At 41.7% G+C, this 27,394-nt stretch overlaps 4 protein-coding genes and 1 long non-coding RNA gene across 6 annotated transcripts; 3 read left to right on the top strand and 2 right to left on the bottom strand.

Moving 5' to 3' along the window:
- Nucleotides 1–96: 96 nt before the first annotated feature.
- LOC121695742 lies at nucleotides 97–2,872 on the bottom strand. Its single transcript, XR_006026148.1, has 2 exons — nucleotides 2,713–2,872; nucleotides 97–971 (listed from the first exon to the last, which is right to left on the bottom strand). It is a non-coding gene; the product is annotated as an uncharacterized LOC121695742 (long non-coding RNA).
- On the top strand, nucleotides 1,258–8,425 carry si:ch73-109i22.2 (SH2 domain-containing protein 7). 2 transcript variants are annotated; one of them, XM_042076826.1, is made up of 9 exons: nucleotides 1,258–1,675; nucleotides 2,866–3,053; nucleotides 4,251–4,426; nucleotides 4,772–4,861; nucleotides 4,953–5,136; nucleotides 5,431–5,712; nucleotides 6,116–6,491; nucleotides 6,950–7,149; nucleotides 7,294–8,425. In XM_042076826.1, the coding sequence occupies exons 1-9, from the start codon at nucleotides 1,540–1,542 to the stop codon at nucleotides 7,459–7,461; spliced, it is 1,800 nt and encodes a 599-aa protein (XP_041932760.1). In that variant the 5' UTR covers nucleotides 1,258–1,539; the 3' UTR covers nucleotides 7,462–8,425. The 2 variants fall into 2 exon arrangements, with proteins under 2 accessions (XP_041932760.1, XP_041932761.1); XM_042076827.1 differs by having other exon boundaries at nucleotides 6,119–6,491.
- Nucleotides 8,426–8,431: 6 nt separating this feature from the next.
- Nucleotides 8,432–12,385, bottom strand: ssr2 (signal sequence receptor, beta). The gene is made up of 6 exons (XM_042076835.1): nucleotides 12,259–12,385; nucleotides 10,952–11,109; nucleotides 10,660–10,758; nucleotides 9,365–9,473; nucleotides 9,195–9,272; nucleotides 8,432–9,029 (listed from the first exon to the last, which is right to left on the bottom strand). The coding sequence occupies exons 1-6, from the start codon at nucleotides 12,298–12,300 to the stop codon at nucleotides 8,919–8,921; spliced, it is 597 nt and encodes a 198-aa protein (XP_041932769.1). The 5' UTR covers nucleotides 12,301–12,385; the 3' UTR covers nucleotides 8,432–8,918.
- Nucleotides 12,386–16,770: 4,385 nt separating this feature from the next.
- Nucleotides 16,771–18,873, top strand: LOC121695735 (mannose-binding protein A-like). The gene is made up of 4 exons (XM_042076832.1): nucleotides 16,771–17,305; nucleotides 17,546–17,632; nucleotides 17,752–17,829; nucleotides 17,911–18,873. Exons 1-4 carry the CDS (start codon nucleotides 17,035–17,037, stop codon nucleotides 18,294–18,296), a joined length of 822 nt encoding a protein of 273 aa, XP_041932766.1. The 5' UTR covers nucleotides 16,771–17,034; the 3' UTR covers nucleotides 18,297–18,873.
- A 1,231-nt stretch (nucleotides 18,874–20,104) lies between these two features.
- LOC121695737 (mannose-binding protein A-like) lies at nucleotides 20,105–26,187 on the top strand. Its single transcript, XM_042076833.1, has 5 exons — nucleotides 20,105–20,360; nucleotides 20,581–20,667; nucleotides 24,156–24,233; nucleotides 24,325–24,659; nucleotides 25,844–26,187. The coding sequence occupies exons 1-5, from the start codon at nucleotides 20,147–20,149 to the stop codon at nucleotides 25,892–25,894; spliced, it is 765 nt and encodes a 254-aa protein (XP_041932767.1). The 5' UTR covers nucleotides 20,105–20,146; the 3' UTR covers nucleotides 25,895–26,187.
- Nucleotides 26,188–27,394: the final 1,207 nt, after the last annotated feature.

Here is a 27,394-nt window from a genome sequence, read left to right on the forward strand (position 1 = left end):
ACTGTTTTGATATCCTCCCTAGATGTACACTACCAGTCAAAAGTTTGGGGTCACTTAAATTCCATTCCACTCCATTAGACAGAATACACGCTGAGATCAGTTGCATTGTTCTTTTAATCAGAGCAGCAGTTTTCAGGTTACATTATGTGTTTACATAATTGCAAAAGGGTTCTCGATTGTTGTAGAAAGAAATGGCTGATCTTTAATGCAATATCTACATTGCCCATTATCAGCAGCCAACCATTCATCCAATGATCCAAAGGCACATTCTGTTTACTAATCTGATATAATTTTAAAAATGCTAATTGAGAAAACATTGGTAAACCCTTCCAGATTGGCTTCACTATTGGGAAGTGAATCTGGAGGAGGTTTGAGTGTGTTTTGCAAGCTGCATCTCTTAATTCTCTTTTGTCTTTTTTGGCCTGATCAAATTAGTCAGTGTCATTCTTAAGTTGGGAGAGTTGTGTTACCTGGCACACCATGCTTGTTTGGTAAATATATTGGGAACCCAATACATTTTACATAGTACATTTCTTTTTTTGTATAATTGCTCTATACATTGCTTGCATTATAACCAATCCAGTTCTTTGCAATCCAGTTCTTTTGCTCTCTGCAAGACCTGAAAGGCCAAAATATTTTTTTTTTGTTATTATACAGGGAAGGATTAAAAGTAACATTAAGTTACAGTTTAAACGAGCCTGACTCCATTTCATCAGTCCCCAATCATGTTATTGTCTGGATAAAATGAGGATTTAGTATCAAAGAACTCAGTATAAGAATAATATAGGCATAGGGATACTAATAACGATTCAGAAAAGCACTGAAATGGTTGTGGGCGATGGAGTGAAGTGACGTCATGTTTTTGACTGCTCCGTCGCTGCTGAGCCCTCTACTCCAGGCCTCGCCTCGTTTAATTTCCACTCAGCCTGTCTCCTCTGGCATGCAGCATGACTGTGTCCCCAACATGAAATCTGTATAAAGAGGAAAAAACGCACGCACATCCCGAACTAATCCTGGGTGCTGGACAAAACACTTACGATGAGAGAGAGGGGGAAAAAGTCCGCAACACCAGTATATGCTCCCAAGTTATAGTTGGGAGCATATACTGGTGTTGCGGACTTTTTTCCCCTCTCTCCCAACATGAAATCTCTCATAGGCTTAAGCATTCAAAACTCAGAACCCAACATGCACACAAGCACACACACACACACGCACATACATGCGTGTGAGCGCGCGCGCGCACACACACACACACACACACACACACACAGAGAGAGAGAGAGAGAGATTAGAAGTGTGAGAAGTTGTTTCCACCCTTTTTTTTTAAAGGAGGAAGTGGCCGGATATTTACCGGCAACCCCAACAGGAGTCACTGAAAAGCAACAGTCACACAGCCTCATACACATTTGCCTATACATACACATCTATTATGCTTGCTAACAGACAGACATGCTCTCTCACAACTCCATCCATACACCAACTCAAACAGGTGCAAATACATGCACTCCCAAATATATATAAAGTTTGCACCCTACACACATGCACTCATGTCGTACAGGCATGCGCACATGGTCTCACACACTCCGATACAAACAGATGAGAGGGGAAGCATCGAGTCACACACCCATCCTCATTCAGAACACCAACATGGAGTTTGACTACCAGATGCTGAAAGGTCAGGTGTCTTGTCTTCATTCTGAGAATACTTTTCTGTTTACATCAGAGTTCAAAAACTCTCCCTTTAATAGAATTTCAATTATGTGTTATGCCTCATGTTGTGGAAGGAGTCCAGAATAATGTGAGCTGTCTTGCACTGTAAAGAGTCCTTACAAACTGATGTAATGTGTTGCATGGTTTTATAGTGAATTATATATTCACATGTCCGCTTTATGTCCTGTTTTCTGCAATATGTCCTAATACTGGCTTGAGTAGAATGCTGTTTCACAGATAAATGTAGTAGTTCAAACCGTGACCGAGAAACACATATTCTAAACATTTAATGTGCAACACATTATTATTGTCTGCTTGTACACTGTTGAGTACTTAAATAATGACATAGTCTGACTAGTTCTACAAAAATCTCTAGATGTGTTTAGTCGAAAAATTGCCTCATGTGTACAATTTCTGCCATTTCTCTTGGGTTCTATTGAAGTACTTTCTCAAATGCTGTGAATGTCAAGAGGATGTAGCTATCGACCACAGGCAAGGGTGCTGCATTTCCGTCTCAAAGATCACAACAGATCAAGTGCTGTGACCGTGTTCTCATTCTGATATATCTAAAACAGCCAGGTGCTACAAATAGAGCTAAAACTTCCTCATAAGAATAAACAGCTTCAAATCTGTAAGGATGGGGAAGTGGAAATTTTGATTGTTATTCCGCATTGTCTGGACATTTTATGTTATGGCATTATGTCTTCTATTTTTTTGTTTTGGTTTGTTGAAATTATCCCAAATGACAACATTTACATAATGTGTTTTTGTATACGTACACTTTGCTTGTATGCACATAGATCTTCATAATTAAGCGGCTATTCCGATATATAATCAACGTTTTATGGGAAGCTTAACAGAATAATGCCCTGAGATTTGTGCAGAATAGTGTGTTTTACCTATTTTCTTAAATGAACACTTACAGAAGGTTCCAGAAAGTTGATGAAAAATAGTTTTAGCTCAGTGAATGACCTTGAAGTACCTGAGGGATCATAAAGTTACATTTTAAGTGCTGCTTGATAGCATAAAACCACAATCCAAAGACATTCATCCTTTTTTCAGTTCCAGTTTGCCATGACGACCTTCTCTTCCTCCTAATGGAGGAAGCGTTATGTGTTGCCCATGTTGAGACTCACGTTGCTCTTATATCCGTAGATGCCGAAGGCAGACAAAGAGAGGAGCCTATTAGCACCCTGCCCATTCCAATGGCACGGCCCTCCGCTGCGCAAGACCAGTGCGCCAGCCACAAACCCCCGGTCAAGCCCCGCCGGAGCATTAAGTGCCGCCCTGCGACACAAGAATCGGGGCCTCCCAACCCTCTGGCCAGTCAAGCAGGACATGAGGTAGCAGTCATCACATCACACAGAGAACTTTCGAAAGTCATAATAACCATCAGCATTATGAGAATCTGAAACTATGGCAACCAAATACACCGTAAAATAAAAACCCATGACAATATGATTATATGAACTTATTCCACAATTCTACAAAATGATAATATACATTTTATTTGAATAATACTTGATGCCTAACAGCAGTTCATAACTGCATAAAACTAGCAGTCATTTCTGTAAATTGCTCTTGTCATTTTGATGCACATTCGATTGTTTGTCCATTAAAACAAAAAGAAATTAAACATGCACTCATTTTAGCAGAGTGTGGTATTTAGGCTCCTAACCTTTAGAGACAGGAAGTGAAGTTTGATTTCCCCGCTGGAGAACAAACTGAAAACCACACGCAGTGCGACATAAACATTGTCTCTCTTTCTCTTTCTCTCTCTCACACACACACTCTCTCTTTCTCTCTCTCTCTCTCTCTCTCACACACACACACACACACACACACACACACACACACACACTTAGTTTCTCTCACACACGTTTTTTGAAATACTGTAACACTATAATAGACTGCAATTCAAGCTCTGCCTTTGTATCATGCACGATAAATCAACAAGTGGTCTGTGGCATGTGGCTTGAGTCTATTATTAGCTTCTGTCTTTGTCTCACTTAAAAACCACCATCACCTTAAAACTTTCTTTTACACAGACATGTGTTTCTCACAAATGTTGTGTGAGGTACTCTTATCTCCCTATCTTTCAGACTTCCTTCCTTTAGCTCCATCTCTGCTTACCCAATCCCTCTCTACGTGTGTCCTCTTCTGTTCTCTATCTTCATGTCTTCATGTTATTTTTTCTACTTTCCCTCTCTGGCTATCACTCATACTCATCACTCAACATTAACCTGAACCTTAACCAACATTAACCCTTAAAGGAGTACCGTCACACCGGTGTGACGGGAATGTTGAGAAATGAACATTCTAAAGAATATCTGGGTTCATTGAATTCAACATAGAATTTTAGAACCTTCAATTGTTGCGGAACTTAGAATGTTCAAAAACCTACACCTTTAAGGGTTAACGTTAACGTCCCCTGTCTCTTTTCTTCCCACTTACTTCTCTGTTTGTGTGTTCTCTCTCTTTCTCTCTCTCTCTCTTTCTCTCTCTCTCTTTCTCTCTCTCTCTCTCTCTCTCTCTCTCAGGTGGTGGTGAAGCGGATGTCCCCGGCAGTGATGCTGGGCACCGCGGGGCCCCTGGAGGCCCTGTCCCCATCCCTGCGTGCTCACACGCTGCTGTGGTTCCACCGGAGCCAGCTGCCTCGGCTGCAGACGCAGGGCCAGCCCCTGCCACGCTGGCTGCACGGCTTTGCCACACGCAGGTCTGGAGAACACGCAACAACGCCTACAAAAACAATCATAAGGCCACTGAACTTTGCTGGGGGTGACGGACAGTTTTGTCAAGTGCAGGTCGCGAGCACAGGGGACAGGCCTAAACACACACACACACACACACACCAGAGAGAGAGAGAGAGAGAGAGAGAGATAGAGAGAGAGAGAGAGAGATTAGAAGCATGAGAAGTTGTTTCCACCGGAGTGGAAACAGGAGTCAATAAAAAGCAACTGTCACACAGCCTCATACACACACATTTGCCTACACACACACACACAAACACACACAAATTGGATCTCACATCTGAAATCCCCCTTCCCTCTCTCCTTCTCAGGGAAGCAGAGCAGTTACTGCATGATCAACCAATGGGCTGCTTTTTGCTGAGGTTGAGTGAGTCCAAGATTGGCTTTGTACTGTCATACAGGTACGCGCACACATGTGACAGCAACCCTACATAAAACCAACCAAGTCATTAACATGAACCGACACATAAACCTGCTCTGTGCTCTGTGCAGGGGCAAAGACAGGTGTCGCCACTTCATCATTGAGGAAGAGGATGGTGCTCTTTCAGGGAAAGCGGGGAAATATCTCATTGCTGGAGAAAACAGTCGCCATTGCAGCCTTGAGGAGCTCATCACTTACTATACCCAAAATCCTGTGGGGCCCTTTGACGAAATGCTGACAGTACCCTGCACTAAGGTGCGATCAATTCACATAGAATATGTGCAGCCATACACACATTAGTATGTGCATATATAGTCACACACTAATGTTACTGCACCACATCAAATTCTTAATGTAACTATTTTCTGATGAAGTAAATAAGAAGGTAGAACAGATTAGGATACAAAAAATAACATCAAATTAAAAATGGCAGCAAATAAATAATGTTGCTCTTCTTAGCCATTTCATGTTCAGTTTTCAGGTATGTGTCTTGCATGTATCTTGGTCATTCATCCTCTCTCTCTCTCTCTGTCTGTGTGTGTGTGGCAGGCTAATGGTCTGATTGATGACATCGTTAGAAAAAGGGTGGGAGATAGGGAGCAAGGAAAAGAACCATGCAGTGCAGTCTCGCTGCCTCCAGCACTGGCCTCAGCTCCACTGGCCTCAGCTCCGCTAGCCTCAGCTCCACTGGCCTCAGCTACGCTGCCCGAGCAAAGGGAGGCTGCGTCCAAGGACGCACCAGAGTATGCTGTGGTGAGGAAGGCCCTGAGGAAGAGCAACTCCCTGCCAGAGTCTCCAACTGTGCCTAACACAGCACCACCCTGTTTACAGGTGTGTAACTGTAAACACAAACACAACCATACAGTACAAATAATGTGCAAAACTATCCTGTGGCGCGTTTCCCAAAACCATAGTTGCTAACTAAGTTAGCAACTTTTTTGATTGCATTGCAAACCAACTAAGTTGGTAACAGGTTAGCAACTATGGGAAACGGAAGGAGGGAGCGCACCCCTGTATAGAGCCACAACAGTTCTTAATGTTGTTGTTACAATGTATGATTGGTATTAGCACTACTGTGTCCTGGACTTTACACTACTTTTTTCTTTCTCCATAATGCCATCACAGTAATCACAGTAACATAACAATTTAGCACCTAAATGTAGTGGAATTTAGTAGAAGATTATACTAAAACCTTAAAATACTGTGTGTATTTACACAATATGTATCATCTCAGCAGGTGTTCAGTGCAGTCTCAAGTCCTAAAGAGAGCACTGTGTGTCATGACAGACCCAACAGTGAGAGTGTCACCCACTCCACCGACAATCCCACTAATGTCCCCTACGCTCGTGTCAACAAACCTCCGAGAGCCATGGCCCAGACCCCACAGGCCTCTGCCAGCAGTTCAGCCTCCGGGCTGCAGGGGGCGATGGTCTCCTCTGCCGCGACATCGCCACAGGCCTCAGCGGAGCAAAAGTACTGGCATTTGGAACCAGAGCACACCTACGAGGAGACTCCTGCCACTGCCACTGCCACTGCCACTGTCACTGCCACGGGCGAGCAAATCGATTTCTATGCCATGGGCCGGCGGAGAGAGGTGGAGGGCCGTGAAGGTGAGGAGAGGAGAGGAGAGAGAAGAGAGGATATGAAGAGGAGAAGAGATAGGAGGATAAAAGAGTGGAGAGGAGACAAGAGGAGACTAGATGAGAGGAGAGGAAAGGAGAGTAGAGAGAAGAGAGGACAGGAGAAGAGACGGGAGGAGATGAGATGAGACGAGAGAGGAGAGGAGAGGGGAGGGGAGGAGATGAGATGAGACGAGAGAGAAGAGAGGAGAGGAGAAGAGAGGGGAGAGGAGACGAGAGTAGAGGAGAGAGGAGGGCAATGTCATGGAAGGGAATGGGAAGAGGGGGAAGGATGATGAAAAAATATGAAAGACAAGGAAAGAACCTAGAGAAGGGAAAGGAGACAAGGGCAGAGTGTGAGACAAAAAAAAGAAAGGATGCGAGGATAAGGGGAATTATATGCCTTATCAAATAATCTTTATTTCGCTCTAACCACTTTTTCCCTACAGGAACTTCTGGAAATCATGTCTACTCTGAGGTCAACATCCGCGGCGCTCGGGAGAACCCGACTCTCACCCCAGAGCCTGCGCCAACTAGAGCAAGCAACAGTGCTACAGTTCCTGCTTCTTTTAGGACTGTCCCGAACCTCCCTGCTAGACCACCCCCGAGACACACCAATACGTTTTCACGAGTAGATACCAGTGTGCAGGTAAGTCATCACATTTCCTGACCCAACAACAAGGGATTGTGTATCAATCGTAATTGCTTTGCTGAAGTCATGACATTGACATGGGTGGAGAAAATGAGAGTTTTGTAGTAGGCTAAATCACTTCCTTTCCTCATCCTCTGCTAGAACTTTGGTGGGCCTCTCCTGTCGACCTCTCCATCAAGGTCTGGTCACTTCCCTCCCCACCCCTCTGGCCGACCTCTCCCCACAGACCCCTCAGCCATCTACGAGCAAATTCCAGAAAGGTCGTCTGGACCACGACCACCTCTGCCTCCACCCAACCCCAAACACTGATTCCCGCCCTGTGAGCCCGGCTCTGGCCCTTTAGAACTACAACAGGAGCATTGAGATGAACTTCAACTTTTTTTGACAGGTCTAATTATTACCACAAAAAAAGGACACACTGACTGCTATTTTCAAACTTCTCAGTGGTTTCCGATTCGGGTAAAGACCATTAAAACGGAAATGCAGCAAAAAACATTCCAGCAGTAGTATCAAGATTTTTGGTGTTAAAGCTGCACTCCTTGATTATAACCCAACATGCAAATTCAGAGAATTTCTCCACATGGTCTGTTCAACACATGTTGCAAAAGACAAAACAACACAGTATACCAGCCACTCAGCAACACTGCTTCAAGAGTCAAATATCAAATCACACACTCAAGAATCATCCAATCACCATTCATCTCCACTCCAGACTCTCGCCTTGAACGGAGTTTGATTGAACTCCTACCCATTGTCACCTCAGTCTCTTTGACACTTGTTTTAAATACATAAAAACTTCAGATCGACACCTTAGTGCATTATGCTTCAAAGACTCTTGGCTGTCTTTCCACAACTTAAAAAAAAAAGTGTTTGCTGGTCAGCATTTCACACATCAACTCGGGTTGTGTTCACACTCAAACTAGCCATAGTTGTGTATATGTACTCCACCTTTCACCCGAAACTAAATGTGGACCACTAGCATGTCACAGTTCAAGCCAGAATGTTGCCTCTGTACACACACACACATACACACTTTAGAAGAGCATATTCAAGCTTCTGTGTATAGTTGAGTAGAATCAATGGAAGCATGTCCAATTTTAATCTGTCCAGAGCTGCACAGACAGATGCAGGACCTGGCTTTATGTAGCTAGGCTATGTCTATGACCGTTTATGTCTCTTCATTGTCAGATGTGGTAGTAATTTATCAAAACCAGCATATCACATGACATGTGAAAAATGAATACCAAATATTTAATAAAAATATACAAAAGTCTTTTTGTTTTTGTTTTTATAGGAAACCCACTTTATTTCCCAAAAAAAAAAACACTGCCAGACTGACCCAGCAGAGGGCTCCACCGTTCCTCTGGCCCTAGTCCTCACTGCTCAAGAGGGTTTCAGACAGGTGACTGTTTCAAAGGGGCCGCAGTGATGTTTGCTGCAACTGGGCATGCTTGCACACAGGTCCTCCAGCACCATCCCATCATGCATGCGGCTTTAGTCTCACCCCGACCCAAACCTTATTACAAATCATACGCAGGGAAGGAAGGACGGACATCCTTCCAGCATCCATAACAACATGATCTTTGAAACAGTTTACCCCAATATGGGTAATTAAATTATTTGACGAAGGAAAAAAAAAAAAAAACAAGCCCAAACCCTCTTCCCTTGGCAATCTTAATTGAAAAATACCCCTGGCCTCACCCTGCCACCCCCAGCAGGACCCCCCCACCCCACCCCAATCCCCCTCTGAGTTGTGAGTTTGCGCTTTAGTTCTTCTTGGCCTTGGGTGAGTCGTACTTCCTCTTGCTGGAGTACCAGAGGAGCAGAGGGATGCCGATGGAGGGCAGAGTCATCACTCCGAAAGCAGCCCAGTCCAGCTGGGGACGCAAAGACAGAAAAGCGTTAGATCAAGACAAAGCGGTTTTACATTTTACAATCTTATTATATTACAATGATTATTCTAAGTACTGTGTATGTATTGAAATATATATGCAACCTGGTCCACGAACAAACATTCTCTTTAAAAGTCAGTAACTACTTACAAAGTGGGGGGAGAAGCGGCGGTCAAACTCTCTCTGGGCAAGGATGCCACCCTGACCTGGAGCACTGGTGTATCCAACCTAGCACAGAAACACACATGGTAGTGAGACCCCTGATGCGATTTCTCCAACATCTTCTGTGGCAAGCGGCAAGGTAAGGAAATCGTACTCACCACAACCTGTCCACCCTCCTGGGCCAGGTAGCTGACGGAGGCGGAGGTGAAGTTGAAGTAGCCGGCCTTGAGAGGACGCAACACCACTGTGTGAGAGACATTGCTGGCACTGGAGCAAAGGAGTTAAGGGCTATGGACCCTTTCAACAAGGTAAACAAAAACAATGCTTGAACGTTCTATTTGGGCCCCAATCTACTTCCTCTGCATTAAGATAACATATGGAATGTTAAAACGGAAGTCTTGTGGGGCCAACTATGATGCTGATAATGGAACTCTCTTGAAAGGGTCCATAATGGAGGGAACACTGAGGACACAGACTTGGAATTGGTATCCAAATCCCTGGAAAACAAAAACACAATACAAAAATAGGGATGCACCAATACCAATATGCACTGATATTTCCACCACAACAATAACTATTAGGCTGAGAAATGTTTAAAATGCAATGTACTGGGAGACTGGCTTTATTTTCATCTCTGCTCTCTGGTTGTTACAATAAGCCTAAAATAAATAATAATATATTGAATAAAATATATAATATCAAGCTAAAAAAAACCTTTATAAAACAAGTCTCTACACTGGCATTATCTCCACGCTATCTCTCCCTAGACACTAAAATCTAATGCAGCAACAAAAACCTAGCACGGTGTGTGTGGTATCAGAGAATTTTTACAAGTACAAGTGTATGAGCACAGTATTGGCCAAAGGCTGTATCGGTACTGGTGCATCCCTATTTGAAAAGCAATCCAGGGGCGTAGCAAAATATATTAATCTAGGTGTGTCTGTGGGATTTTAGGTGTCCCAGAGCAAAACGTGATACATAGATATGCATCACTTTAAGGATTCCTCAATTCCAGCAAAAACTAACACACTAAACCACTCAGATTTGATCAGCATTCTAAATCAAAAACAGGACCTCGACTCAGGTCTACCTGACTGGAACATTTGAGATTGTTTTCATTCTGAACGATGTAGACGAGGCAGTGAAAATAGTAGTAAAACACTGTCACCTTCTCTGACAACTAATGATGCAATACACTAACAAGTAAGCAGATAGTACATGTGAAGAGATTTTCACCCTCTCTTGAGTACCCAAGACTGCACAGACAAAGGTAGATACTCTTGGATGATCAAAGTCCACTGTTATCTATTGGCTGTTTGAAGAGATTTCATTCAGTGTGTAAGGAAGGCTCAGTAAACCCAGCTACAAAGATTACTGTCCACATATTGATGAAGTGTGCCTGGGCAAAATTGATAAGGCCATTGAGGAGATTTAGCGAGAAGTTTAAGGATACGGTGCAATACGATCCCATTTCACATTAAGCATTCCAGAGACGATGCCAAAGTCCTCAGGGGGGAAGGAGTCATCTGACAGCTCTACCTCCAGGGCAGCACTGGGAAGAAGATGAGAGAGAGACATGTCATAGTTGAGCATCAACAAAGTAGAAGCTCAAATCACTTGAGCCAAATATGACCTCCCCAAACAGTTACAGTAAATATAAAATAGAACTAATTAATTTTCACTGTACCGGCTGGCATGCATTGCTACAAGCTGACTTTACCCCTGAGGTTTGAACAGCACAATACCTGGTCCCAACGTTGTAGATGTTGTACTGAAGAGTAAGGTCTCGACCCTCCACAGCATAACGATTTAGCAGGGACTTGGAAGCCAACAGACGAGCTCCCTCCTCACCTGCCACCAGACCCATCAAAGCAACTACAGCAAACAAGCACAGGGCCCTCATCTGCAATAAAAAAAAAAAAATCAAAGTCAGTCATAAGGTTTAGTATCCCAAAGCATGACAAAAGCATTTGGGAAACACTGCTCTAAATATCAATGCCAGGTAGTGTTACATAAGAGAATATTAAGAATTGCATTTTGTGTAGATACTTATAGATACTTGTATAGTCACAACTGGCAATGAGACTATCTCAAAGTTCAGTGATGATTACAAGTAAATCGTTGAAACTGTCGATAACTCTAACATTTTCTTTTTAGTTATTTCTGTAAACTAAAACAAGGCAAACGTAACACATCAGATTTAATAATTCTGCTGCAACGTACTAATGTTAGTTCAGTCAGTCCCCATTCCACCCAAACCCAATCCAAGACCGGACAGAGGCTGTCTGGGCCATTTAAGCTACCGGGTAAAGCTTCAGAAATTGAAACACAAGTCTGAAGATCATCCCCAGACTACCACAGTAGCAAGTAGATCTACACAAATCTGACTGAGATCTAAAACGTTCAGATTTGTTTTTAGCAACAACTAACGTTAGGCTATTATAACTTCAAGTGGGCTAGGGTGAACTGACGACGCCTGGTAACCACAACTAAAAGCAGCTGACTTTAACGTTATATAAGAAAAAGCTGTTTAATGAATTGCTTTCCAGGCCAGATCATTGCAGCATTATATAAAAACAAGACAAAACCTGTACATAAGTTAATTGTAGGTTTATCAAACGACTAGGTTAGTCCAATGGACTACATGCCAGTGCAATGCTTACGTGTACATTCCCTGTCATTCAACTTCGAACTTCGCGCTATGAAAACGTTTAGAAATATCAACAAAGTATGCATTCAATTTAATATGTCGAGTTATAAAAACAAGTTATTATAATGGAATGATGTGGAAACCGCTCCTCATATTATAATAATCACTGCATCATACAGGAAGATAACGCTTACGTGTACTTCATGTTAGCTGATGCTAACTTGGCACTCTCACTAACCTAACGCTAGTTGGTTATTTTAGACTTTTCAGACGACATCTAAAATAGTGAACATAAGAACACCACTTTACATTACTCGATTACAAGAACACTCTGTATATTAAAACGGCAAAGATAAAGAAGATATACACATTTCACATGCAGAGAAAGACAGAGAATCCTACCTTCGTCTTCTTCCTTCGAGTCAGAAAAGGAATGTTACGCATGCGCGATTCCTCACTATGATTTCTTCTTCTTTCATTCGCTGACGCCGTTGACCTACCAGGTACTGGGCCACAATACTGCCACCTGTGGGATATGGCTTGTACAGTCAAAGGCCTGTGCGCCAAGGTTTTCTGTGTCTGGCACCTCAGATCTCAGTGTTTCCCATACTGTACATTGACGTATTTGTGGCGGCCCACCACAATATCAACATTGACCACCAAACAATGATTTTCCAGGTTGTACTAAATTGTGCTTAAATTTGGTTAGCATCATAACCACGCTGCGCTAATTTGTTAAAAACTGTTGCATTCAAGTTAATTCTGCAAACCTACTACCACAAATAGAATTTAATTCCGTGGGAAACACTGGATCTGATTAATAGATTATACATTGTAACATAAGGAAGTTGTTGAAGATATTTGCTATCAGGTTAACATGGCAATAAATTGTCCTAATGTGGGACACTGTGGGACACCTAAGCTCCACTGGGTGTGGCTCTTCCCCAAATGAATGTATAAGTATAAGTATATATACTTTTTTGATCCCGTGAGGGTTTGGTCTCTGCATTTTAACCCAATCGGTGAATTAGTGAAACACAAACAGCACACAGTGAACACACAGTGAGGTGAAGCACACACTAATCCCGGCGTAGTGAGCTCGGCGGCGCTCGGGGTTAGGTGCCTTGCTCAAGGGCACTTCAGCCGCGGCCCACTGGTCGGGGCTCGAACCGGCAACGCTCCAGTTACAAGTCCAGAGGGCTAACCAGTGGGCCACGGCTGCCCTTAAATGCCAGTAAAACTATTGGAAAACCAAAGCTGTAGGGTCCTTTGATCAAAATTGAACGTGTTGCCCTCACATTGTAGCCTAATATAATCTACTAAAATGTCCCACATTAGGGCAATCCACTCTCATTGTGTATATGGGACATGTAGTAAAGTCAAGTTTATTTATATAGCAAATAAAAGCATAGAAGGGGCAATAGCCAAATAATAGTTTAAAAGGTAAATATCATAATAAAAAAGAAAACATTAAACGCAGGTAGAAAAGGTAAAATAATTTAAAAATAAAGAATAATTAAAAAAGACAAAATAAAAGACACAAGGTAGAATCATTTAGAGGCAGATTCAGAATTTGTAACTCAGTCTGTACAGTTAGCAGAAGGCATCTGAGAACAGGTTGGTCTGCAGTCTAGATTTAAAACTGGCTATAGTTGGGACCTTTTTTATGTCATCCGAAAGTTGGTTCCAGAGCTGAGCCGCATACAGTAGCCAAAGATCCTTGATTACTAGCTCCGCTTTAACCCTCTCTGCAGTAGCTGTTCTGCCTCTGCCAATTTTAGTTAGTTAGTATAGGCAGTTTATCTGGTGATTGCCATCTAGTGGTTCTTTCTGATGTGCAGTCGCTATGACAGCTATGCTGTATTGTTTTATTTATGACAGCCATAGCAACCAGGACAACCATCTTGATAAGCAGCAGCACATTTTGAGTTATTTGCTGAATTATCATCTTTCTACATCCTGTATGTTAAAGCCTTTGAAAAGCATCGTCCGTAAGTTTAATAATTGCTTACTTAAAGTAGATTGTAAATTTAGTGACATTATTTGGTAATTTCTGATAAATCTATCTTTATTTGATAAAACCATGCTGCGCTCTATGTGTCTACTGATCAGCTACTGATGGATACTTTTTCATCTGTTTAATCGTATATTTCTTCAGATATTGAATATTGAATACATATGTTTTGTATCATTTTCAGTTTTACTCATTATTCATTAAAACCGGAGCTTGGAGGCTAAAACCTGACTCGCGAGTTTTCTTGAAGGAGTTAGGCTGGCTGTCAAATTGTGTTTGATACACACAGGGAGGACAGTACAGTAGCAGATAAAAGCTGCTTCCCCATGTTTAGTTCTAACAGCATGTTTTACTAACAGGCTTTTCTCCTGAGACCTGAGAGGTCGAGAAGGTGTGTACTGCTGAAGCACGTCTGATATTTAGGTCCTGCTCCTTTTACTGATCTATAAATAAGTGCTTTAAAGTCAATTCTGTGACTTACTGGAAGCCAGGGAGGTACAGGATAGTCAACAAGTCAAGCCAAGGGAAGTCAAGGGAGGGAGGAACAGAATAGTCAGGAAGTGGCAGATAAAGCATGTCCAGCTGTTAGTAAGAGAGGAGGTACTCTCGGAAGAGTTGGGTCTTCAGAAGGTTATTGACGATACAGAGGGATGCCTCTGCTCTGCTAGGTTGGTAGATTTGGACCAAAGCTGTTGGTCTCTTCCTCAGGGATGGGCAAAATACATCAAAATGTTATTTGGAAATAAAATACCAAATACCCGACTTGTAAATGTATCAAAATAAAATTCAAAATACAGCAGCCATGCCATGTATCAAAATAAAATAATGTATTTTGTATTTTGAAAGTACTAAAATACTTTTTTTCAATGGTGTATGAAATTTATAAGTACAGTAGGTGAGTTGATTAAGTAGACAATGTCTGACAGCAACAGACTTTCTCTACCTGACAAGGCATTCCATAATCAAATACAGTATCCTCTAGAATGATGGCACCTCTGCTAAAGTTGACTAAAAACTGGTCTAAAAAATAATCTGTTGGTGATTTATTGTAATCTCACAATGAAAAAAAAAATAGGAAAAATCCAACCTTGAAGGGAAGCAAATTTATTGTGAGATTACAATAAATCACCAACAGATTAATTTTTATACCGGTTTTTAGTCATCCTTAGCAGAGGTGCCAATAATTCTGGAGGGTATACTGCTGACGCCCCTGTTACTGACATCCCAAAATAACATTATGGTCACCCAGATAAAGGTTAGTTTTAAAGTAACTCATGTTCAAAGAACTTCCCTTAATGACTCATAATATTCTAATTTACTTTTTTGATATTCAGTAATAGATGGTCTACTTTGCATCAGCAACAATGACTCAATGACTAATTCAAATGAATGATGAGAATGATAAGAGGCCAGGTCTCCACATAGCATTTGTAAAATGTTCAGTTATTCAACACTATCACATGCAACTACTGTATTTCATTCCTCTTTCAGTTTACAAAATTGATTCATGCTGTGATTACCCAATTTGATCAAGTAATTCCAATTAAATTGTTTAAAGGCACCCATAAGAGTTTATTTTCCCTTTATACGTTTCCAAAATTATAACCTCATAACATGATGAACGGCACTTCTGCCATTGTCTGAGCGGCCCTCTAGCCATTACCGACCTAGCAACTTTCTGTGTTCGGGGAGGAACACTGACCCCCCCTCCGAAATTGAAATGGAAAAGAGCTGCTACAGGAATTCGGTTCTGTTCATACTGTGTTGCAAAACACGCATATTTAGTTTGTTTATTATTGCGCTTCTCAACTGTAGGAGAAACCCAAGAGCAAATCTTCTATAGTGCTGCTTTAAGTTAAGTTGTTTAAATATTCATGTAATTTTCACATCATTGTGTTATACAGGTAGCATGTACTGAGAGTAGGCATTTATTGTCGATGTACAGTGCCATGCTAAAGTTGAACCCATGCTAAAGTTGACTAAAAAGAGGAATAAAAAAATCGTTTTTTGGAAATTGATCTTAATGCCTTAAAAACATGAGGAAAATCCAACCTTTAAAGGCACACTATGCTGGTTTTTTAGCTTAATATGCAAGTTTTTTCGCTTAATTTACCTTCATTTAACAGCTTCAGAGTCATTGGAATGGTTATATGACTTATTTCGGGTTGATTGGTGGCCGTCTTGCTTCCCCCTAGCGCCTGTGAGCGGAAAAACCACCCTTGCAACTGTGGGCCGGCGGGCCGACGGCCTCAGTGTCAGGAAGTATAACGAGTGTAACGAATTGCTTTACTGCATTCAAATACACATACACGCCAGGCACCGGCTAGAAAAAGGTAGCGATGGAGTTTCTCAGACATTATAATGACAAAGCCAGCGAAAAAGAAGCAAAAACCGAGAAAACAGTAAGGAAATTGCCAATACTGCATAGTTTACCTTTAAGGACACGAATTTTCTTTGTGAATGAATAATGTATTGTAAATAAATATATGTTCTTCCTTAAAATACATGGGGCATAAGTATTCATGCAGGCAGATTTTTATTTTTAAAGGCCAGTTATTTCATGGATCCCTTGGCCTTTGGAATTAAAATAGCCCCACATCATATATCTTCACCATACCTCGAGATTGGCATGGTTTTATTTCCTTAGCCTAATAGCTGGTTTGATTTGCATTGAGAGATGATCTTATGGAATGTGGGCTTCTGAAATCCTACATCTGGCATCTGGGGCAGTCTTGGGCAGCCTTTCCTTTTCTTTCTTAAGTTTTAGGTATACCATACAGATTTGAAAATAACTCAAATAACTGTCTTTAAACAGTCCACATACATGCATATGTGAGTGTGAATTATTATTATTATTATTATTATTATTATTATTATTATTATGGTACACTGTACAAAGCTTTGTTAAACACCTTTCACCTCTGTGTTCCTGGAAAAATAGATATAACAAAGAGGAAAGAGCTAAAGAGGGAACCCATTTGAAGGACATATCTAGAGATAATGTTCCAAAATAGTTTAGTAGCAAATAGAGTCACCAACTCAAAGAAATTCAAAACAAAACAGGAAAAACATTCATACTTCCTTCTGAGAATCATATCAAAGCATTCTTCCTGCTAGTTAAATGACCCTGACATTGTCTTGGTCAGGTCACCGTCTCAATACTGATGGTCTGTATAAATATGATTAAGTCAGCTGCTGCCCAGTGTCACTCTGTCACAGCCATGGCTCTGTCCACTCTTCACCTCACTGCGCTTTGCTTTGCGCTTCTGCTCTGTCTGATTGGTGGAGCACAGACTGAGGTTCCGCCCAGTTGCTTGGCCTCGGCTGGTGTCCCTGGCAACCCTGGACACAATGGGCTCCCAGGCAGAGATGGCAGGGATGGAAAAGATGGGAGAGAAGGAGTTTCAGGACCCAAGGGGGACAGAGGAGACCCAGGTTTGTGAGTGAGTGAGTGAGTGAGTGTGTGTGTGTGTGTGTGTGTCTGCATTTGTGTTACAGAAGGGGGTCAGGCGAAAATCCTTTAATGAACAATGCTGTAACTGTTGTCTGTTTAACCTGGAACGTGCCTGAGACTGTTTTTACTACATTAAAGACTAAAGAGCTTTCTAAAATGACGCACAGGTGACCTGCCTGAATGTAATGTGTGAGTGATGTGTTTCATGTTTCTATCTGCAGGTGTGCCAGTCCCAGGACTGCCGGGTAAGATGGGTCCTGCTGGGCCAAAAGGTTCTAAAGGAGAGAATGGGGTGATGGAAATACCAGGTAAGGGGAGTCACATTAATGTGTCCTTCTACATGTGTGTGTTGTGTGTCTCAGTACATATTTGCATGCAGTTTGCAAGTACAGTATCTGAGTGGCACTTGATCAATTGTCTGCGCCAGAGTCTGCTGATGTTTTGATGAAGTCCTTAAAGACAGATATTCAGACTATGGGATCCAGATTGTCTACTGTAGAAAAAGGTAGGAGGAAGTCAGATTGTTTCCTAAATATGCTATACCTCTCACTTTTCTGGGACGCTAAGTATACCTTCTTGTTCACAGCCATGGGCTTCCGCATCATCAGGAGAGTAGGAATGAAATATTATGTGACTGAGGGGTTGCAAGACGATTTTGATGCTGGTCTGAGATTCTGCAGAGATGCTGGAGGTGATCTTGTGTTGCCCAAAAATGAAGAGGAGAACAACGTTCTTGTGAAGATGCTACAAGTGTTAGAGGCGCCAATAGGGTGGATAAGGACAACAGACAGGAAGACTGAAGGGATCTTCCTGGACACAGATAACAGCACCCTGAGCTTCACTAAATGGAAACCAGGAGAGCCCAATGATCATAACAATAATGAGGACTGTAGTATGGTCTATACAGCCACAGGCCTCTGGAATGATATTCTCTGTGATAGAAAATACCACATAGTATGTGAAATAAGCTAAAGAACAACAATGCACTGCTGATTTAGCTTGATTGCTGTGTTAGCCAAAGAGTTAACGACTATCCTGTTTGTCTCAGTAGCGGAGGGGATTTTCTAAGTTATGCATCCTATTAATGTTATAATGCTATTCCACCTTTTGAGTGACTTTGTTAATTTCAGTGTCTGACCCACTAAGATGTCAAGAAATTATCCGATTTATGTTAAAATTAAAATTATATTTACACAGGCTCACTTATTTAATCAAAATTCATGTTAGAGGACAAACAAAAAATATTAATTTAATAGAGCAATATTTCTAACTTTGTTGTCATATTTATATCTATCCTTATATGGTGACATACAATTTTTTGGTGTCAAGAATAGAGGTAAACAGTGTATTGATCATTGTGTAAATCCTAATTATTCACTTCAACATTGCACAGCTGCTAATGGGATCACACAGATGCAGTAGCAGTGGGAAAATCTGTTTCTTTTTTTGCTAGATTATTAATTGCAAGTAGGTTTGTATTATGATCCCAGTGTTTAAGCCCTGTGTATGTGTATTGATCATTTAATGAAAATAAAAACCAAAAAGTTCAGAGACTGGATTGACACTTTTATTGCCTATTGGCGAGATGAAGACATGACTAGACAATATCTGACAAAGAAGAGACCAAGGCCTTGGATGTTCATGTGAAGACTTGTGTTCAGATTTAGACTGGTCTCATGAATACCTCTATCTGAAATAAAGGATAAAATAGTGCTCTGTTAATTCTGTTTGTTATTATTATCAAATGAATGATAAGTGAATTAGCTAAGCCATCTGTATATTTAGGTTTTGAATGCATTAAAGTTATTACAAAATGTATGATTTTTGGTGCATCTGATGAAAATCAGCTCCAAATGAAATAGCTAACTAACCACTGGAATCAGAAGAGGTCAATTTAAAGCCATGAAACCATGTTCATGGACAGAAAATTAAGTGCGGTATAAATTATAGTGGCCTGGTGGCTGAAAGTCGTTTGGATTCCCTCTTTGTCCATTTTGGTTTATTGGTTTGTGAATGGTTGGTTCTGGTTTGTTTTTGTGGGGATGTTCCTATTTTGAATGAACATAAATTGGAGCGAGCAGAATGGCACTTCACGTACGATCTATTTGTCTTGGAGACCCCTGCTTCGTCTGGCCTGGTGGCTGGGGGGTAAACAGTTGTCCCCTTGGTCACACTTTTGTACAATCGGCACAAACACTTGCTGCACACATCTAGGTTGGGGATTTCAGTCTGGGCAACTATGAACTGGCCACCCCAGACTTTGTTGTGAACTCACTGCCAGACTCAGAGGTCCTAACTGCTAAAAGTATGCCTGGACTGAGGATTAGTGACAGCCTTTCCTTTTGAAGAGGGATCAGGTTTGTTTTGTTGTTATTATTTCACCCACATGCACTGTAAGTGCGTGAGAGCATGAGAGAGTGTGTGTGTGTCAGGTCAGTGTAGTGCACTTATGTTCCATAATTTCAGTCAATTGTCATGAGTTCCTGGAAAATCAGATGGGAGCAAAGCAAAGCAAAATCTATATTAGGAGAACAATTAAAGGCCATAGGCCTACTGAATTTAAAAAGTTGATGTGTTAGCAAGTTTTTCTTTCTCATGAAGCCCAAACCGTCTGTTATGCAAGCCCAGATTTAATGTACTTTTCCATTTCCTTACAGGAGGTTGGTTCCATTTCCTTCCAGAAAATCAGTTCTGTTTTTTATTGTTTGATTGTGTTTGTGATTCCATCCTGAAATGATTGATGTTTTGAGGATCTGTATAAATGCTTGACTGGTTCAGGTGCTGCTCAGTGTCACGCTGTCTTTTCCAGGGAGAACACCGCCATGGCTCTGTCCACTCTTCCCCTCACTGCGCTTTGCTTTGCGCTTCTGCTCTGTCTGATTGGTGGAGCACAGACTGAGGTTCCGCCCAGTTGCTTGGCCTCGGCTGGTGTCCCTGGCAACCCTGGACACAATGGGCTCCCAGGCAGAGATGGCAGGGATGGAAAAGATGGGAGAGAAGGAGTTTCAGGACCCAAGGGGGACAGAGGAGACCCAGGTTTGTCTCAGCGTGTCTGTTTGTGGGTGTGTTAGTGAATCACCAGGTAGTTAAGTATGTGAATGTTTGTAGTGTAGTGCAGGATCATTTGATCCTCATTTGTCTGTTTAACCTAAAGAGTCTGAGACTATTTCTTAAAGACTAATTAGCCTTCTGATGCACAGGTGAGCTACCTGGAAGTAATGTGTGAGTGTGATGTGCTTCATGATTCTACCTGCAGGGCTGCCAGTCCCAGGACCTCCGGGTAAGATGGGTCCTGCTGGGCCAGCTGGTCCTATGGGGCAGAAGGGGGAAGTTGGGATGCCAGGTAAGAAGAGTCACATTGATGTGCACATTTGGGGGGGGGGGGGGCTGAAGCCACCCTAAGATGATAAAAAAAGCCCCCCTAAAAATATGTAGTAACTAGATGTACCGCATAGCGGTACAAAATATGACCGCCGCTCAGTCCTGTACATCCGTTCCGCGAAAATAAATCACACTTCAATTTGTCTCCATATTTTACTCCATCCCCCACTCTTGAAACTTTTGTGTATGCTTGTTTGGCATGCCTGAGTGTGTGTGTGCGGCTGCACAGAAAGTACCCTACTGGTGCTGAAAAGGTGAATAGATTGTAGAATAGCCAAAGAAGATGTAGAATTGTTATAAAACCTTTAAAATCTCTAAACAATCACAAGTAGGGCAGTTCATCACAGTTCATCCATTGCAACTGGATTGATGAAAGGTCACTTACACCTGTAGGCTACATTGTATTTGGGAAAAGCAAAAGGTATCAGCATAATGTTATTTATTTAATTTTTTTAAAAATTTTTTATGTATTTTTAAACAAAAACATCTCTGTCAGTTCCATGCCGTTTTCAACAGCTATCAAAAACAAAGGTCATTTTTGGATGGATGGATTTTTTGTGAATGTTTCTTCTTCTTACATAAGATTTTAGTCATCTTTAGTTCATGTAATACTTTATTGTCAATGCACAAATTAAGTAACAGTAGTCTGAAACGTTATTGTTAATGCACAAATTAAGTAACAGTAGCCTAGTCTGAAACGAAATGCTGTTTTACATCTAACCAGTGGTGCAAATAACTGACATGTCCAAATGGGCCTTGATGAAATGCGTCGCTAGACTGTTCATACACATTTTAACGGGCCAAAGTTGAAGAGCTTTTGTCCGTTATTGTTAGTGCAAATATAGGCTGATTCATGTTCCCTTGCATTGTTTAACTGAGGTCCATGGCTAGTCTGGCTTTCACCAGACCAAGCTCAATCTTTTAAGAAATCAAAAAATAAATAGCGGGCAGATCAGGCTGGGTTCACCCAGCCTAGTCCATAGGCACCCGATATTCCGATTGAGATATACACGCTCTGGCTATTCTAAATGCAAAAATGCATCAGGGAGTTATGACAAAACGGTAACTAACAAACTAGATCCTAATAGAAAGCTGTTAGCTTCCCTAAGCTACAGGTAGGATTATAAGGTAGGCCTATTTACAACATAAATTGTCAATAGGCTATGCTGGCGACACAAATAAAATCTCCTTTGGAAACCAATGGCTTACGCCTTACAGTATCAAGCGGACTTAAACTGTCATATCTTGGCGAAAAGTTGTAATAACATTCACGCAGCTCCATGAGTCAAGGAAAGCGCGAATGAAGTAGCCACTTCTAGATGGGACCCACTACACAGTAGCTTAAGGTGTTTTGCTAAAGCAGCCATAATGAAATGAAGGTGTCATTGTTTGGATACTTCACACACACGTGCTTTTTAATTTCACAGACTACAATTACCAAGCTGTAATCAAAGCACATCGATTCCCCTCTCACACCCTGCACGCACTTAAAACAAAATAAACAGGCGTCTCAGTCTCACGCATGTATAGGCAAAACTGTATCAGACCGGTGTAACGTTGGTAAATCTTCCATTGCACAGAATGATTTTGTAGCACGTGCAATAAATGACAGTCGAAAGATACAAACAGTGCTGCTATACATTTGCTTGGTATAACCGCATTTATAGTTTTCTACAAATGCAATAAATCAAATGCCTCCATCACTCAACCAACGCTAACGGTAACATTACCTAGGTCCTTATTGATATTACAAGATTAACGTACCTGCAGTACAAACCAAGCATGTCCGATAAACATCCTCAGATTTATTTCGGCTTCAAGAATAAATGGGAATTACACTTCATGTGAACATCGTCCTATCCTTATTAGATGTTCGCTGCGGTAAATTACAGTCCTTGTATGAAGCGTCCATTGTTTTTTCCAACCCACTTTTAACTTCCAACAAAATTACGTCTCACTGCAACGATGCGCCATCTAGTGGACAAACGACTACTTCTCGCCAATACTGAAAATGCAGCCATAATGATGATGATGATGATGATGATGAATATTTATTTTGGCTTTCTTTTAATCCTACTGATTTTCATTTTTTACCGGGGGGGGGGCAAATCACAAATGAGTGATTATGAGCCAGGTTGATGTGGGCCCTTGAGACCAACATACCATAAAAGATTCACAGAGAACTGTGTCTGCCCTACCCTCCTTTCGGGGGGTCCAGTCCAGCGGGGGGGCTGCAGATGAAAACGAAAAATGACGGTTCCATGCTATCCATGTGGGGGTACATGCCCACCAAGTTTTGTGTACCCCGGTCTTTCAGTGTCCCGGGAATCCTTGTTGGTGTACGTCACTAAATGTACACATAAATTATTTTATTGTAAGGCCCCCCATGAACGAAAGTACACAAAACTTGGCATGCATTCAGAGGGTGTCATAATGATCCTACACTTTTAATTTCGTGCAGTTTTGACCTTGTCAGCCAGAGATATTGAGATGAAAACACCTAATTTTTTGCTTTTTAATTTTTAACTAGGTGGCGCTATACATGAAATAAGTGGTAATGGGATGGGTTGACATGCCCCCTTAAGACCAACATACATAAAAAAGGTGGACCTCCTAGGCCCTACGGTTCTCGAGATATTCACAGAAAACTGTCTCCGGCCACCTACAGGCCAGTTGGTGTATAGTAACATAAATTAATTTATTGTGTGGCCCCCCATGAACGGAATTCCACGAAACTTGGCGTGCATACAGAGGGTGTCATAATGATCCTACACTTCCAATTTCGTGCAGTTTTGACTATGTTAGGTCACAGATACCTTCAATTACACAACCTCATTTTTACTTTTTTGTGTTTAACTAGGTGGCGCTATACATGAAATGAGTGGTTATGGAATGGGTTGACATGGCCCCTTGAGATCAACATACAAAAAAAAAATGGTCCTCCTAAACCCTACGGTTTTCGAGATATTCACAGAAAACTGTGTCTGCCCTACCCTCCTTTCGGGGGGTCCAATTCAGCGGGGGGGCTACAGATCAAAACGAAAAACGATGGTTCCATGCTATCCATGTGGGGTTACATGTCCACCAAGTTTCGTGTACCCCGGTCTTTCAGTGTCTCGGAAATCATTGACGGAAATTTGGGCATGCGAAAAAGAAAAAAACAAAAAAAAACAAAAAAAAAACAAAACAAAAAAAATCTGACTAAACCTATATGACCGCCGCTTCGCTGCGCGGCGGTCATAATAATATGTGTCCAAATTCACATCCATTATTCCCTGTTGAATTGCTCACGGAGTAGCCTACTTATCTCACATAAATCACAGATGTCACATGAAAGAGCGGAACCAGAGCTTGTGTGTGTGCGTGTGTGTGTGATGTGTCTGTGTGTATTTATATGTATTTGCAAGTATCTGATTAATACTTGATCAACTGTCTGCATTTTTACATTAGGAGCTGCTGATGCTTTGCCAAAGTCCTTACGGACAGAATTTCAGACTATGAAATCCAGATTATCTCTTATAGAAAAAGGTAAATGTCAGACCTTTTCTAAATATCCACATATCTTATCTTCTTCTGTCTTTTCTGGGATGCTAAGTAGGCTATTCTTTGTTGTTCACAGCCATGGGCTTCCACATTATCAGGAGAGTTGGACCGAAGTATTACGTGACCGAGGGGTTGCAAGACGATTTTGATGCTGGTCTGAGATTCTGCAGAGATGCTGGAAGTGATCTTGTGTTGCCTAAAAATGAAGAGGAGAACAACGTTCTTGTGAAGATGCTAAAAGTGTTAGAGGCACCAATGGGGTGGATAAGAACAACAGACAGGAAGACTGAAGGGATCTTCCTGGACACAGATGACAGCACCCTGACCTACACAAAATGGAAACCAGGAGAGCCCAATGATCATGACAATAATGAGGACTGTAGTATGTTCTATACAGCCACAGGCCTCTGGGTCCGTGTAACGCTTTGCAGTGCTATGTTCTATTTGCAGAATTCACATGAAAAAATATAAAAATAGGCTTAAAAATCCGTTATCCATTCTTTAGGACGGCACAGTAAATGGGTTATTGTTGCTTATTTTGATTTTCAATTGAGCACAGTTACGGTTTTCTGTTCAGAAGTTAAAAATTGAAATGATGCGTCAATTTTCTAATTTTCCTTTTTTGCCCTTGTGGTTGGACTGAACCACGAACACCGGGGGGAGAACACCATCTAGCCTGGCCCAGGCCGGGGGGAGAACAGCATCTAGCTGGGCCAGGCTAGATGGTGGAAGGGAGCGCCGCCTGAAGTTGTTTGTGATTTTGACTCATTACTTTAGAGATGAATGACAAACTTTTTGGGAGAAGGCACGTTAAACATAAGCCTATGTTGAACATATCTACAGTAGCCTATATTTGAATACCATGGCCATAGCAAATAATTCCCCAAAGCAGAATGCTTTGCCATCGACGTCAGTCTTGGCTATACCGGACTATACAGGCTACCCCGAGCACTGTTTGACATGGTATTTTTGCTTATTTAACGCTTTACGCTAGACTAGGTTTCATTAGGCTAAACGAAGACACAACGGTGAGCCTAATTTATCCGTTTATCCATTTATTAATTTCAACAGCAAATAGCCTACATTGGCCTGTAGGCTACTGGGGCTCACGTAGGCCTACTCATAAGTGTCAGGACGCAGCAATGTCTCCCTCTGCATCTGAAGTTCTGATCTCGAGCTGACATTATCAATCGCTTGGCACCTTGATGCAAGCGGAACTGTGTTTGATAGCCCTCCATCTCTACATCTATTTTTTACAGTCTATGCTCTACATCCGCTGATAAAATGTGATCACCAACATCGCGCGCCAATATCTATCAGGTCACCCACCCCTACGCGTGGTTCAGCCCAACAAAAACAGTAAAAAAAGGGGCCAAAATCCAATATTAACTGAATTTTACTTTTGTTTCCAATCCAGTTTCTGTTTTCTTTATCTTGCGTGACTAATGACACATTTAGAAAATAGCAGCAATTATCTATTTGCTGACCAGTTAAAACAAATTGAAAATTGGATTATCGAACACATTTTTTATTTGGACCAGATGGATGGAACAAATAGAACAAAGCACTGCAAAGCGTTACACGGACCCCTCTGGAATGATGTTCCCTGTGATAGAAAATACCACATAGTATGTGAAATAAGCTAAAGAACAACAATGCACTGCTGAATTAGCTTGATAGCTGTTTTAGCCAAAACAACTATCCTGTTTGTCTTAGCGGTGGTGATTTTCTACACAAAGCTATGCATCCTATTAATGTTATAATGCTATTCCACCTTTTGAGTGACTTTATTTTTAGAGTCAAGCTAATTTCAGGATCGGGATCACACAGATGCAGTAGCCAGCAGTGGGAAAATCTGTTTCTTTTTTGCTAGATTATTAATTGCAAGTAGGTTTGTATTATGATCCCAGTGTTTTAGCCCTGTGTATGTGTATTGATCATTAAATGAAAATAAAAAAACAAAAAGTTCAGAGACTTTGGATTGACACTTTTAGCACTAGACAATATCTGACAAAGAAGAGACCAAGGCCTTGGACGTTCATGTGAAGACTTGTGTTCAGATTTAGACTGGTCTCATGAATCATACCTCTAAAATAGGGCTCTGTTAATTGGGGGCTTAGCAGTGAAGCTGCGAAGGCACCCATTGAGTTACTAGCTTTTCCTATTATTGGGGGCCTAGCAACGAAGCTGCGAAGGCACCCATTGAGTTACTAGCTTTTCCTATTATACTTCCGCCATTGGAGTCTATGGCAGCCCATAGAACGCATGGCTAAAAAGTGCTGAAATTTAGCAGAAAGTTTCAGGACACTCCACTGACCACTCACGCTCATTTACAGATCTCTAAACCCAGCCGTCTAGCGCCACCAACGGGTAAAAATTTAGCCGAAAATAGAACCGCTTGGTCTAAAGTTATGAAATTCGGCGCACTGATTCAGAACCGTCCCATGATCACTTTCACCAATTTACAGAACTCTATGCGCAACACTCTAGCAACCACCAATGGGTCGAACCTGGATTGCATTCACGCATGTGACCATTGAACGGTGCGTCCGACTTTCACATATCAGGCACCGTTGGAATCCCTGGACCGACCCGAGTTCAATGACCCCTATTACATCACTTTCCGCCATGTTGGACCTCCGCCATATTGGATTTTGTCCAAACTCTACGAAAAGTTTCAGCGGTCAGAAATTTCATCCGATTTTTACGAAACTTGGCGGATATGATCTTCTGCCCGAGCCGCACAAAAGATAGTTGTCAGATTTTTCAATTTCATTTTTGTTTGCCCGTGACAGCCAATCAAATATGGCGATGAAGCCGCCAAACAGGAAGTGGACTAACATCTCCGTGGTACTTTGAGTAAACATAACAAAACTCGATACCGTTAGTCAGGACACTGTCCCAATCACTCACACACAATTTTTATGCATATACATTGAACACTCTAGCGCCACCACCAGTTCAATGCTGGACATGCGTTCATGCGCATGATCCTTGACTCTTTTGTCTGATTTTCACAATTGAGGTAGCATCTGAATCCTTGGACCATCCCGAGTTCATCGACCCCTATCCCATCACTTTCTGCCATATTGGACCTCCGCCATATTGGATTTAGCCCAAACTCTACGGAAAGCTTGATCTTCAGA

The sequence above is a fragment of the Alosa sapidissima genome, chromosome 21 (genome assembly GCF_018492685.1).
Source record: "Alosa sapidissima isolate fAloSap1 chromosome 21, fAloSap1.pri, whole genome shotgun sequence".
Taxonomy (NCBI): Eukaryota; Metazoa; Chordata; class Actinopteri; order Clupeiformes; family Clupeidae; genus Alosa; species Alosa sapidissima.

Bases quoted from the DNA above. Each gene is read 5' to 3' on its own strand.
- si:ch73-109i22.2 (XM_042076826.1), top strand. From the start codon at position 1,540: ATGCACTCATGTCGTACAGGCATGCGCACATGGTCTCACACACTCCGA. The intron at 4,427-4,771 runs GTCTGGAGAACA...TCTCCTTCTCAG, and splicing joins CACGGCTTTGCCACACGCAG to GGAAGCAGAGCAGTTACTGC. The intron at 4,862-4,952 runs GTACGCGCACAC...TGCTCTGTGCAG, and splicing joins GGCTTTGTACTGTCATACAG to GGGCAAAGACAGGTGTCGCC.
- ssr2 (XM_042076835.1), bottom strand. From the start codon at position 12,300: ATGCGTAACATTCCTTTTCTGACTCGAAGGAAGAAGACGAAG. The intron at 9,474-10,659 runs GTATCCTTAAAC...CCTTTGCTCCAG, and splicing joins AAATGGGATCGTATTGCACC to TGCCAGCAATGTCTCTCACA. The intron at 9,030-9,194 runs GTAAGTAGTTAC...TTGCGTCCCCAG, and splicing joins GCCGCTTCTCCCCCCACTTT to CTGGACTGGGCTGCTTTCGG.
- LOC121695735 (XM_042076832.1), top strand. From the start codon at position 17,035: ATGGTCTGTATAAATATGATTAAGTCAGCTGCTGCCCAGTGTCACTCT. The intron at 17,306-17,545 runs GTTTGTGAGTGA...TTCTATCTGCAG, and splicing joins GGGGGACAGAGGAGACCCAG to GTGTGCCAGTCCCAGGACTG. The intron at 17,633-17,751 runs GTAAGGGGAGTC...TGTCTGCGCCAG, and splicing joins TGGGGTGATGGAAATACCAG to AGTCTGCTGATGTTTTGATG.
- LOC121695737 (XM_042076833.1), top strand. From the start codon at position 20,147: ATGGCTCTGTCCACTCTTCCCCTCACTGCGCTTTGCTTTGCGCTTCTG. The intron at 20,361-20,580 runs GTTTGTCTCAGC...TTCTACCTGCAG, and splicing joins GGGGGACAGAGGAGACCCAG to GGCTGCCAGTCCCAGGACCT. The intron at 24,234-24,324 runs GTAAATGTCAGA...TGTTGTTCACAG, and splicing joins ATTATCTCTTATAGAAAAAG to CCATGGGCTTCCACATTATC.